Source organism: Dendronephthya gigantea, unplaced genomic scaffold (genome assembly GCF_004324835.1).
Source record: "Dendronephthya gigantea isolate DGI-Jeju-01 unplaced genomic scaffold, DenGig_1.0 000074F, whole genome shotgun sequence".
Classification (NCBI taxonomy): domain Eukaryota; kingdom Metazoa; phylum Cnidaria; class Anthozoa; order Malacalcyonacea; family Nephtheidae; genus Dendronephthya; species Dendronephthya gigantea.
This window is the reverse complement of record NW_021163084.1, coordinates 1099536-1113022: the sequence shown is the minus strand read 5'-3', so window position 1 is coordinate 1113022 and position 13487 is coordinate 1099536. Positions and strand designations below refer to the sequence as shown.

The following is a 13487-nucleotide window of genomic DNA, read 5'->3' as shown; positions in this document are numbered from 1 at the left end:
ATTTCTCTATGAAATTCATTAAAATTCTGTATTTCAAAAATAAGTTAGGACAATTTCTATCATTTTGTGCTTCAAAGTTTCTCATTATTATCAATTAAAATTGTTCTCGCATATCTACTTTGCTGGATAACCAAACTCCTTTGCGTCATCATCTGTAATATCACCGTATCGCCACATATTCAACTGAAAAACAAATCAGGCCTTGAAGTTAGTTGACGAAAAGTCTTATTGCAGTCTTAATCCGGTTGAAAAGTTAGGATGCCTCGCTAGCTTTGAACAAGTGTATTTGTCAAAGTCGCGTGTACAGACGAGCAAATAACTTTTCATAGAAAACCTGCTCGTCTGTAACCAGCTTAAAAACACGATTTAAACTTGGCCTATTGATCGATGTTCTTTTGTGTCATACTTTGCATTTCAAATATTGACAGGCAGAGAATTTTACATGCATGTACATGTTAGACAGTGGAAACCCTCGCTTTGTGTGGCTCATGCCGAAAGGTGTTCAGAATAGAACGTACTCTGTTTTTCTTGGCACTCTCTTGAGCTCCCTGATAATCTTTAATCATCTTCTGGAAACGTTTCTCGTGCCGTTTATCAACTAGTGCTAATCCTTCCGCAATCAATGCTCGGCCAACGTCTTCTTTGCTATCAGGATTGGCAAGAGTGACAAACTCCTATAATCATTCAATATGAAGTAACCATTGGAGTTTGCGATATTGGTGATTTCGACTGATCTTACCTGGTTGTTAATTTTGTACTCCTTATTCAGTAAAAACATGTTGTTCTAAAGTGAAAGACACCATTTTAATATATTTGGCAGCTTTGAGCACGATTGATCAAGCGACATATTTTAACAAGAATCAATGACGTTAATAGTGGATTTTTTGGGGGTACGCACCCCTGTAAATGTGGGTCATCACAATTAGGGGGGGGGGAGGGGTTAAAGACCAAATTCATGCAGTGATGCAGTCTCATAATGAGCTTTTCCGAAGTTGCAGCAGTGGACAATAGAGTGATAATAGTGATATTAACAATGCATCACGGGCTGTTTTTGGGACGAGTAAATTTATTCACCGCTCCAAAAACAGTCCCCTTGAATTGTCAATAGGGAGATTTAGCATGAAGACGTCAAAGACGACGTGAAAATGGCGGGTAAATGTTGTGGCATGTCCATATTTTGGCGCTTCACACCATTTATTCGCCATTTTCACGTCGTCTTTGACGTTCACGACCTCGTGCTAAATCGCCCTAATATCACTGTCACCAGTCCCCTACTAAGATTTCGGATAGGACACTTGTCAACCTAAAGCATCCCCTACAAAAACCAGGTATAGTCAGGTGAGAACAGGAGTGATTGCAATATCACGTAAAGCGACGATTTACTGAAATAGTCAGTAACATTTAAAAGTTAACAATAGCTGCAGTACATTTAAAGCGAACAATTGCAAAAACTTAATAGTTTACGTTAATTAAAGCAAACAGACAGAGCAGTTACATCGGCTCGACAAAAAAACATTCGCAGTTACCATGCACTACTTACCAAGGTTTTATTTCTAAATACAGTACTCAAGTCGTATTTCATTTCCTCCTTAAAGAAAACAAAAATTGAAAAATATTACAAATCAACAAAATATGACTTCGTAACGACTTAACACTAGACATTCGTTCATCATACTTACATCGTTTGGTTCGCGAACCAACGCCAAGTTATATTCAACTGCTTGCGGTTTCATACTATAAATATCAAAAACAATTTACTAAAGAAATTAACTAATGTACCAGAAATTTATGATCGGAGTAACTACTGAAATTTGCAATTGAGTGTGAATCGCGAATCACGTCTTTGCTATTTTACTTCCTTTTGTGACCAAAGAATTAAACCGTTACCAATCTTATGATTTGATGGCACTTTGCTCGATGAAACACCGCAAAAATTTGTGTTTATTATGAAGCTTTAACCCGAAAATCTAATCACCGGTTCACAATTGTGAACGCTATCAAAGAGAATACTATTGGGCAAGTTAAAATAGTTCAATATTTCTTCTGAATACGTATTCTGCAATCTTTTGAGAGCTCATCATCATCATCAGCACAGCTCAACAGTCAGGCGCGAACAGACAATAAACCAGCCTCACCTTGTAAACTCGTGAGGTAAAGCTCTTATCTTTGAAATCGGCAACACTTCGATCTAAACAAAAATATTTTAGATGAAAGATAATTGCACGATCAGCAGAAGATTCTGAGAAACTATGCATTTCTGGAAATTCTTTCATTAAGGACCTGTTTTTCTTTCTACAAGCCTAATTAATTTAGGATGGTTCGTATTCTTTTAAATGGTAAAATAGAGGCTGTTTCTTTTGGGGTTTGTTGCAGGTTCTTTAACATAATGGCGAAGCGGAATAAACTTACATTTCCAAAGTCTATATACATGACAGTTATTTCTTTCGGTCCTGCTGTTTTTAACACTCTGGCGCGATACCTAACAAAAAAAAAATTGTATGTAGGTTTGGAAAATTAAGAAAAGTGAAATTTTTAAACATCCTGGAATACCCTTGGAATTCTTTAGTTAGTCATCACGTGACTTATCATTACGTGTGACTTACCAATTATTATCAGCAAATAAAGCAGCACATAACTCTCCTCTGCGTGCTGTGTAGGAGCCTGGTACGGGAGGATTAGCAGCTAGAGTGGTTCTCAGTCTTTCCATCATTTGCTCGATTTCATTTCCACTATCTGCATGTTGAACCCAGAAACCGCCATTTGGACTTTCAACTTCTGTGATTACAACCTAAATGAAAAGCTTGTCGTTTAACGCACAAAAAACTGAATGAAAAACTGAAAACTTGTAGTTTACAACTTCTCCATTCCTTAACTATTCTTCTGGGAAAGATTTCTGGAAAATAGGGAGGAATAATAGACATTCATTATGCGTTGAACATACTTTTTCATATTTGCATTGTCTTTCTGTATTATCATCTACGACTTCGACAGTTTTCTTTTCTTCAAAGTTTTCCCAGATCTTCATTTTCGACGATTTAGCATTTTCTTGCGCCGTAATAAGTTGACTGTAAAACTGGCTTTTCTCTGCGCTAAAATGGACACTTGATAAACCTTCCTGCAAATGGAAACAATCGGGGAATTATAACGCATGCATAAGCGCCTAATCTTAAGATCTTATTCTCCAGATCTTATTAATTAATGCTCTGTTCCGATTCCAACCCGTTACACCAATTTTGACTCGTCTTCCAACCCAATAACCTTCAATCTTATGCGGAGAAACAAACATGCATAGAATGGTGTCCACATTTTTCTGCAAAAGTCGGTTAATTTATAATACGCTCTGACAATTAAATGAATGTCGTTTCTCACAACACAGAACACTGCACTATATATAATTCACTGGATCACAAAGCTACATACTGCAGTAATATAAAGGTACAATATGCAAGTACTCTGTGGGGAGGGGGGAGTTACAGCTGATGATAGCTGCATCCTATGCATGTCCTTGTAAGAAAAGTAACTTCGAGATATAGATGAATTGCAGCCTTACCAAGAAAATCGTACGAGAAATATTACCTTAACTAACGATAATGATAGATTGACGTCATCTATGAATAACCAGCCAATGAAATTTCCGGCTCGATCACAAGCAGACACTTCAATCTCAACCTGATAAACAACAAAAATGTATAAGACGCTTTCGTAGCAGGAAGCTTCAGTCAGTTCAGCGTCAGCTCGTTATAAGTGGACCTGGGAAATTTTATTCATGTAAGTTCAAAGGAAATGAATAATGTAGGACATAATTCTATAAACAAACTTCCCCCTGATTATCGTATTTTTAGACTCTAGTAATGACTTCGACTAGTCGAAAGGTGGGAGACTGGTTTTCTTTAAATCGTAATTGTCGTGAATAAGTCATTTTCACCGATGAGAAATAGTCCGGTTGTAAATTTGTCTTTATTTGTGTATTTAAATCGGTCATTGTTGACAGCACACAAATAGAAATATTCTATCACATCAGCCACCTTGACATGTTCACGACACTTGCGATTAAATGGAAACCAGGCATAAACAGCCCCTTAAATAATTACGAAAGGTGGGTTGTGAAGAAGCATAGAACACTCCTTATTCATTCCTGCAATATAAGCTTTGGATGTTTTGCTTAACTTTCCATTACAATTTCAACAGGATGTTCAATTTTTTAAACGAAGGTTCTTTATTACTATGAAAATTCAGACGTAAGGGGGATTCTTGAAGGGTTGCCCTTGCGGCGATGTTCGAAGGTCAAGTGTGTCAAAAGACATGTTGTAGAATAGGAATGCCTAAATGATCAAAGAGGCACCAAATAGCCTGAATTTTTTTTGTGACCTAAAAAAGTTTTTTTTGTGATCGAAATGATAAAAGAGGCACCAAATGTCTTGAGTTTTTTTGTGACCGAAATGATCAAAGAGGCACCAAATGGCCTGAGTTTTTTTAAACATGCCCCCGACTCAGCTCCAAATTTGGATTTTGCACCTCTCTCCTTAAGGCGAGGGTATCAAAGGTATGCACATCTGTATGTCTCATGTAAAGAGAAAATCATTCCACCTACATCTTTCTGTAAACAGTGTTCCCTTGTAAAATTGTAAGCTTCTTCGCCATAAGGCTCACCAGTAATCATGGGACCCTGGTTTCCAGAAGACTGCATACGCGGACACTCGATTCCAGCCAATAGCAACGTTATGAGACAAGTCTCCTTTGGGAGATACACCCTCAGCCGTGAACCGCTTGCTACGAACTCTACTATGCCAGAAATACGACCAGCTCTTTGAAGAAACGGTAGAAACTGTTTGGCCTTTGGAGCATCCCCTAATAAGAACAGATACAATCAATTTCGTTGTGAACTACAAAATCAACCTCTACAATTAGTCCCTGCACACAGTGTCGGGAAACGTGGCCTTCATCAAGGTTCCGTTCCAAGCTATGTTCGTGCATTTGTGTTAGGTGTACTAAAAGTGTACGGTTTTTTAACTGCACGAGTATACATAGTTTCCATGGTTGCTTTTCCCAGATAAAACAACGTAGCTATTTAAATACCGAGCTTAAAAGTGCAGAAACGCGGACAAAACATGAAATAAAACGACTTCAAGTGTTTTCAAACAATGTTATATCGATACTATGTTGTGAAACTATAAAACTATGGTGTGTCAGTCTTCTGGAAAATCATGGATTTCAGTTGGAACTCAACATCACACAACAACACTTCTAGAAGCAAACAAATTACACTAAGGTACAGGGGTCAGTTTAATTCAGTCAAGTCAATCAGCTCGAGACTTGATGGAAATCTATAGAAATTAAATTTTCCAACGCAGCTTGTGTATCAAGTGATTTTTTTTCATTCCGGTTAAAAGACATTTTGCTTGAACACAAGAACCAGAATTTGAACACTTTGCTTGAACACAAGAAAACACTACCACAGAACGGGGGTAGTTTTCATAACAGAGAACAAATTCGAAGTGTCGATAAAGGATGTATCTTACAAGTTTAACTGCTATTTTTAGAAAAGAAAAGTAATAAAAGCTGACGAGAAGGTTCAATCAAGGGTTAGCTGAATAGCGCCAGAACCTCTTAATAACCTACTTCATCAAACTGGGGCACCCCTGCATTCTAGGGGGTGAACCACCCCACCAGCAGTAATTTGGCCCTGAACTCTAAGGCACGGACCAAACGGACCTGCGATTAGTTAGGGTGCTGGGCTCACATCTTTTGTGGTACCACAAAGAAATAAGTTTTTATCATTATGGATGGGTGACCAACGCTGTGGAATTTCAGTTTTAATTTTGATTTATCTACGAGTTATTAAGAATATGTGCATAGATACTCAATAGATACTCAGGTACTTAAAGCGTATTATTAGATTCCATATGAGAGAGAATAAAGTGGGAACAAATCAGTGAAAGTACTTAAATACTTCGCCATGATTTATCACCCTATTATAAACAATGCGAGATAAAATTCTGTCGCACAGATAATGATTCTAAAGAAAGAACATCTTGAGACACGACAGTTTGGAAGAGTTCAAGAGTTTAAAAATCATAAATCATTAATTGGAGATAAGATAAGAACATAGACAGTACAGCGACATTCTCTTTCCCTGCCCAGAGCAGAGAAATACCTATTTGGTAATCAAGTAAAAATAGGTGTCGTCTAAGAGGAGAGCCGAGTGCTATAAATTTTGTAGAGATCTAAGTAGGTGTGCTCAGTTCATCCACAAAATTTGCAAAACGTAATTCTGTCGCATAATAGAATATTATATGGTAATCTCTCGACACCTCCTCATTTCATTAACTTTGTACCTTGATAACAAGTGGTCAGATTTCCAGGAAATATAATTATGGTTGCACAATTATATTTTCTACTTTTACATCAAAATCAGTATCGGATACCTCGGTACCTCGGATCGCATTTTTAATGGGGCAAAGTGTCCCCGGGATAAGAGGGGCGACAACTACACCCTGTACGAGTGGGACCCCTGAATACACATCACAGGCACACCCCGCAAAGGGAGATTTGTGATAAGTCAAATCGACAGTAATGTCATACCTGAGACTTCAGAAATACGGTGTGTTGGTGCTTCTTTCTTACTGTGGACTCCCTTGGTATTTTTCACCGCTCTGGTCTCTGCACTTAGTAGTTCATCATAATGAGACGATCTTTGATCATCATCTTGTCGGTGACGGATTACTGTTGCTAAACCTTTATAAAAGACACAAGGAAATCTTTGTACATCATACAAGAACGCATATAAACAGTTTTTCTATTCTTGAGCATTGCAAGGTACAAACTTGACACTATGATCTTGAATCGTGATTTATAGGGCGGAAGAATCCTCGCACATATAAATAGCCAATTTCGTTAAGTCGTGTCTTAGGGTTCCAATTACCCGAGATGAAACGAAGCATTAAATGATTTTGAGGATTTTGACGAAATCACCACCAGGAACATGATATTCACTTATTTCAATTCCTCAAAGTCATTTCATGATTCGTTTAATCTGGAAAACTGGGATAATGTAAACACCCCCTTATTCTGGGACAGTTAGCGGTCATGCCCTATCAAAGAAATCAAAATAAAGAAAATTCTTCTCTTCTGTATTTTACAAATAATGTGATTCTCTAGCAATTTGACTCACTCGACGAAATTCTGATTTAAAATATGAACATTTGCAGAGTAATAAGTGATCGTTTTGTAAATTACTAAACATTAACTACATACCTCTGCTGATTAAAGCTTCAGCAACATTAACTGTTCCTATGGTAACAGTGGCGCAAGTTTTTTCAGGGTAGCCATCACTTGGAGGTTTGATGTAGTCTATACATATGTTCACCTGGAAGGATACAGATTAAAAGTTTAAATGTGTTTAATTGGTACAATGAAAAGAAATAAATTCTTTCTGGTGTGTCACATAAAAAAGGAGTAAATATTTAGACATCTTCAATGGTGTAGACTAGAATATCTTAAGATCTCTTTTCCATACCATTCAGAACAATTTTATTCCTAACATTCGTAGGTTTGTCGTTCTGTTTAATCTAGCACTGCAAGGAAATATGGGGCCCAAGGCAAAAACGTAGAAGACCTTTTTTGCTACGGGAACGGTTTAATTCCCATTGTACCGTATCGATGGCACACTCATCATTTCACCTAAATCTAACCCTAGCACCCCTAGTTTTTTCCACTTTAAATTAGATCAAACTCTACCTACTTCTAGAATCGCTTTCATACCCCCCGGCCATCTATGTGACCCTGCATGGGCACTTCCTACCTCTCCTCAGTAAAAGGATAGAATAAAAGAACTATTTATCTGACATTAATGTTCAACCTTTTTTCCAATTAATTTCTTTCTCATGAACTCCCTGGCCTCAAACATATATGGAACATCATAGAGAGGCCGTGTTCGTCTGTTTCCAGAAGACTGCTCTTGAGAACCATCTTCTTTCACCGTTAACCTGGAATTAGAAAATCATGACGACATTAGGGGAAAGAAAAACAGTTTGAGAGCGTTGGTAAATAATTGAACAAATAGTTCCCATACTTCCTATAAACTCTCTGTTTAAATTTGGGCTGAGCATTTTTCCACCTAACAGATCCTGGTCAAATTAATTGGCCACTTTCTTAGTTAAAACAGCCGAAAATCAACTGGTCTAACCGGGAAATGTGACCAATTTTAACCAGAAATGAGGGTTAATCTAAAAAGAACGACTTCGGTGGACAATGAAAATAAATGGTTCCTGGTTGAATTTATCCAGAAGTATTTTAGAATGCTGGACAACTTTCAACTCTCTCAACTGTCTCCGTTAATTTATATCTAATTTTGTTATACAATTCGTTAAATCCATGGCGGAATAGTTTTACAAGTATACTAATATACATCCCCATATTGTCACAAACAGTCGGTTTCCAAACACTTAGAGAGATTCAGGCATGTGGCCGGTCTGAGTCCTACTCCTGCCAGCATTGTTAGCTGTAAGATTTCGCTTTACTTACAGTACATACGGTACACGCTAAACCTTTGAATGGATGTAAACAAAAAAGACTCAGACTAACCTTGGTGGTCTTAAACTCGAAAGGAATAACTTTTTACTTTTACCATCCGGAGATTTTACAACAATTGCGTCAGCATTTATTACTTCAGTAACCTAAACAAGAATACAGAAAAAAAATTTGAACGTAAAAGAAAGTCAAATTCAGTGACACAAACATTCACGAATACCCAGAGATAAAAATGTTTAATTGTTAACGAATCTATGATAATTTACCTTCCCAGTGAATTCTTTATTATCAATGACAACACTAGGTGCAGACGGTTCATAATCTTTCCAGATTCTTTTTTTCAATTGTTTCGCTGATCTAGGATGTTCAAAGTTGTTTATTTTCATTTACGTTCCAATCCCTATTTTTGGGAAAAAATTGCCGAGAAAATGGAAAATCGCTTCCCTAACAGTTCGCCCGAATAAACTCACCCGATAGAAAACCAGCTTCACCGTTTGTTAGTGGAAAATATTAATTTTAGTTCTAGTTTATTATGTTTTGATTTTCTTCATTGGTGAAACTAATTTGAATGTTTGTAATCCTGTTATTCACTATTTAACTTTTATTTTTGTTCTCCCTCATTAGCGTTCGTTAGTGCTAGAAATAACGTTCATTAGACCACTTTGATTTGCGTTCTGCTTCACTAATTCCACTGATGTTAGAATTCGTCATTCCAGTTGACTGCTTCAGTGAAACTAAACAATATGAAATCAAGGTTTTTTACAAACCTTTCTGCACTTCTGTAGACATCATGACCCGATGGTAGCACTGACATGCTCCAATCAACACAGCGAGCGAAACCTTCCCGTAGTAGCAATTGTGATATGCTGCCAGCCTGCAAGAATATTTCACAAAGAAATATCAGAGCTCTATACTACCAGAATAAATCCACAAATAGTTTCATGACTGTTTTACACCGGAGAAATCAGAAGAGCAGAACTGCAGAAATCATTACTTACAGGATGTATTATAGTTCCAAGGAAATTTGCATTGGATACTCCTACATAAATAAATTTTGTGGTTGAGGGTGTCCGTACTTGAGTACATACACTACAAGCAATCATGTTTTTGGCATAACCCAACAAGACTGCCATGTCAATAATCTTGCCACTGGCATTGATAGGCATTGGAGTCCAATAGATACATAGGCATTGAAACAGCACATAAATATGCAGGTTAGATTGATGCAAGTTGTAACTATATATGTAACTAAATACCAAGGGCACAAATCCTTGGGGGCAGAGGGGAATGTCCCCCCCCCCCACTTTCTTGGCAAATTAAAATGTTTTGCCAGAAAATTATTACTACAACTTGGTCCATCCCATTTATCCCCCCACTTTTCAAGACAGATTTGCAACCTTGCTATATAAACAACTAAGTAGGCAGTACAATGGGGCAATAGATAGAACAAGTAAAATAGAGGAATGTTTATTAGCAAATTAACATACCATCTAAACGTATTTTTACTTCTCTTTGTAGCAACCTTGATTCTGTAAAAAATCTAGCCTGAAACAAAATTTTTACAGTTATCATTTTATAGATATTTAACAATTATTGAATGAGGTTGAACATGAAGAATTATCAAGCCGAAGTTTATGGTTATCAACTGAAGCAGAAGGCTGAGGTTGATAATGACAAACTAAGGCTGGATAATTCCTCATATCATGTGAAAACCGAATTCAATAATTGTTTTATTATTTATTTAAAAGAAATAACATTAGAACTTTGAATTGTTTGCTTGAATTTGTGTCGATTTCGCATTCGTATCCCATGTTATGACGTAGTAACATGCAAGAAAAAATTCGTATCACACGTTATGACATCACAGGTTGGACATAACATTTTCACACATGGCTAGTAGCGAATTATTATACATTTCATGTGTATTGTCGTTCCTGATTGGTCAGAAAGCACCGGCTAATTTTCAATATGCTGAATTTATTATGTAATTTCAGCTGCTAAGGTGTTCAGTGGATCAAACTTGAATCCAAAAAAACAATTATTGGACTCTTTTGTACCCAGACCTTGGCACGCCGGCAACTTGATACCAAAAGAGTGCAAAAATAAAATAAACATTAATAAAATAAACTAAACATCAATAAACTTCGCTTAATCGTTTTATACGTACTTTCCTGATGTTGTTAATAAATGTATAATAAAGCAATTATTGGATTCAGCTTTTGCATGATATCAAGAATTATTCAGACCTTGGTCAATGTTATCCGCCTCAGCTTGGCGTCAGCAGATAACATTGAATAATTCTTGATATCAGGCTTAGCCTCATCCAATACATTGAGTGTTTGGTAGTTAGTGAATGGCCCTAATTTTACCCTACTGTACCTCTTCTGCATATTGGTCAGGTATTTCAGTTGTACCATCACGTTTAAACATTGGAGTCTAAAATAATTTTAAATTTGGTTAACAGAAATCGATTAACAGAAATCAACCCTGCAAGATGCTGTACAGATTTCAATAATGAAAATACCTTAATTCCTGACATCATTACAGTAACATGATAGAAATCAGGAAGCAGGAATGCTCTCACCGTGCACCCATCTCGAACATGCTCAATTATAGCTGAAAAAAATACAAATGAAGTCAACTACATATTTTAACCTCTCTAATATGTGATACTACCAAAACGTACTCTGTACTTTGACATTGAATCACTTGAGCAAAGTAAGAACTAAAGTAGTGTAAATATGGTAGAGGTTTAGAAAAAAATATTTACCATTAAATTCCTTTCCTGAATTAGCATCAACAAAATGTTTTGGATTTTCAATGGACCAATGAATTTCCCGTATATGCTATAAATACAATGATAACAATAGGTGATTTTGCATACTTACAATATTCTACCATATCTCATTTGATAATCTGTCAATACAGAGATTTGATACTGTTCACCTAGATGGTGAAGTTACCGCAAATTCTAACAGTCAAGCAAAACACATAATTTAACAACATACAGTCTCAAATATCTTAATTGTACCATAGAGATAAATACATAGGGACAATACCTCACTTGCATCTTTTGCCCATTTCCCCTTTTCTGCTGCTTTTGCTGCTTCTTCCATTTCAATAAGCTTACTCTGGTCACTACATTAACAAAGAGAAAACAAGGAAAACATAGACAACTTTATTTCAATGGAGAACAATAATATCTTTCTTCACAAACATACTCATTGGCTTTAATGCCACCTCTCTTCACTTCCAGCAAACCTTCTAAAACACTTAGCTCTGTAATGTTTTGCAACTGGTCACCTAAAAATCAACAATCAAGTTCTTCATATTACAGAAATTATCAGATTTCGTTAACAACTAGCAAAACTGTCCATATCAAGACAAGTCAAGTAATTCACAACCTATTAACAATAGATAACTGCAATAAGTATATTTACCATTCTTAAGATATATGCATCCATAATGCTTGTTTGAACCAGGAGCATTATATTCAACTGAATAAAAGACCTCTTTCCCAATTATTTGTTTCCTTAGAAACTCCCTGCTTTCCCAGGCACATGGCTGGAATAAAAGATGTAAAATAATATTACTCGCATAAAATATTTTCACTTGCCACTAATTTGGTGAAATTATAAATCACAATGATCTATTAGATCACAATCTTGGATATTCAACACCATTTAAATGCAAAAAAAAAGCTTATTGATGCATGAGGTGTTGAAGGACCAACCAGGAGGGTGGAGGATGCCAGAAGTAACTTTGAATTTGACAGTAACTTTATTGTTATTTTTTTGTTTTTAGCTCATATATCACAAAACAGCCCAAATTACTATGGTACTTTTAGAAATATCCAACAATCCATGGATTGTGATTCATTGTTTTATACTAGTAAAAAAAAGGAAATCTAAAAACTCAAAATGAATTAAAACGGTTTTATATCGATTTATTCTTTATTTACACTGGGACATACAAATATTCGATTTTCCTGTTAAGGGTTACGTTCTGTAATCTGATTGGCTAATTACCCGACCCAGAACGCACGTTGACTAGATTAATTGTTCTTTTTGTATCAGAAAATTCTCAAAGATCACGTTTTTAGCCTACAATTACACACATTCAATCGCTTTCAAATAATTACTCACAAAATAAGTATCTAAAGCTATAATTAGCCATTATTTAGGCAAAATTTGAGAGCAAGAGAGTAGAAAATCACGGCTTCAAGCATGCTAGTGTTACCTCATCACGGCCCTCGGCAGACACAGCCGCTGTTGGTCGCCGACATAATTTTGGGGCAGTAACATTTGAAAGTCCCAGATTTTTCTCCGGCGGAGGCCCTCCTCTTGGCTGTTCTCTTATTATAACACTGTCCCCAGAGAGCACCTAAAATACAAGAGATTTAATTGAAAGTATAAACTAGTCACACTTCGAACGAACAAGAAATATTCACATACAAAATGACCAATAAAACACTGCTAACGAAAATAGCAAATATTTATATACGTTTGAAAATGTATTTATTCCTTGCCTGTTTAACTATTCCTCGGTGTAAAACTGGTGTTGGTTGAGCCATAGTTTCGAATCACACTTCTCAAAGCAGGTTTCAGGTTGAACGTGAAAATGGAAGGGCTACAATCAACAAATAATCAGTGACGTTGCCTTACTACACTTCCGGTTCGTTTCTGGGTACTTCACCACCACTTCCGGTCACTTCGGTGAACGAGTCAAATGGGATCACGAAAGCCTGGGGCAGCACCCTAGCGAAACGAAGGTCTGTGTCCAGGCTAGCAGCACCTTTAATATTCCTGGATGGCAGCAGATTTATTACTTTAAAGGTGACAGCAATCAACCACGTACAAAGGAAAAATCTGGCCTTGTAGAATTCGAGAATTTTCGCTTCGACTTCTTGCTTCAATGTGAGGAAATTACAGTGGATATAAAATGCGTCAACAAGTAAC

General features: G+C 36.6%; 1 protein-coding gene across 1 annotated transcript; it reads right to left on the bottom strand.

Annotated features, from left to right (window-relative positions):
* Positions 1-94: 94 nt before the first annotated feature.
* Positions 95-13172, bottom strand: LOC114531701 (staphylococcal nuclease domain-containing protein 1-like). The gene is made up of 27 exons (XM_028553315.1): positions 13058-13172; positions 12769-12912; positions 11970-12093; positions 11751-11832; positions 11589-11667; positions 11300-11375; positions 11054-11145; positions 10909-10965; positions 10017-10074; positions 9528-9568; positions 9297-9403; positions 8796-8886; positions 8584-8675; positions 7859-7985; positions 7255-7366; positions 6583-6735; positions 4592-4848; positions 3577-3669; positions 2942-3115; positions 2604-2788; positions 2410-2479; positions 2136-2188; positions 1680-1734; positions 1541-1588; positions 740-784; positions 519-674; positions 95-183 (listed from the first exon to the last, which is right to left on the bottom strand). The coding sequence occupies exons 1-27, from the start codon at positions 13100-13102 to the stop codon at positions 115-117; spliced, it is 2685 nt and encodes an 894-aa protein (XP_028409116.1). The 5' UTR covers positions 13103-13172; the 3' UTR covers positions 95-114.
* Between the last annotated feature and the right edge of the window lie 315 nt (positions 13173-13487).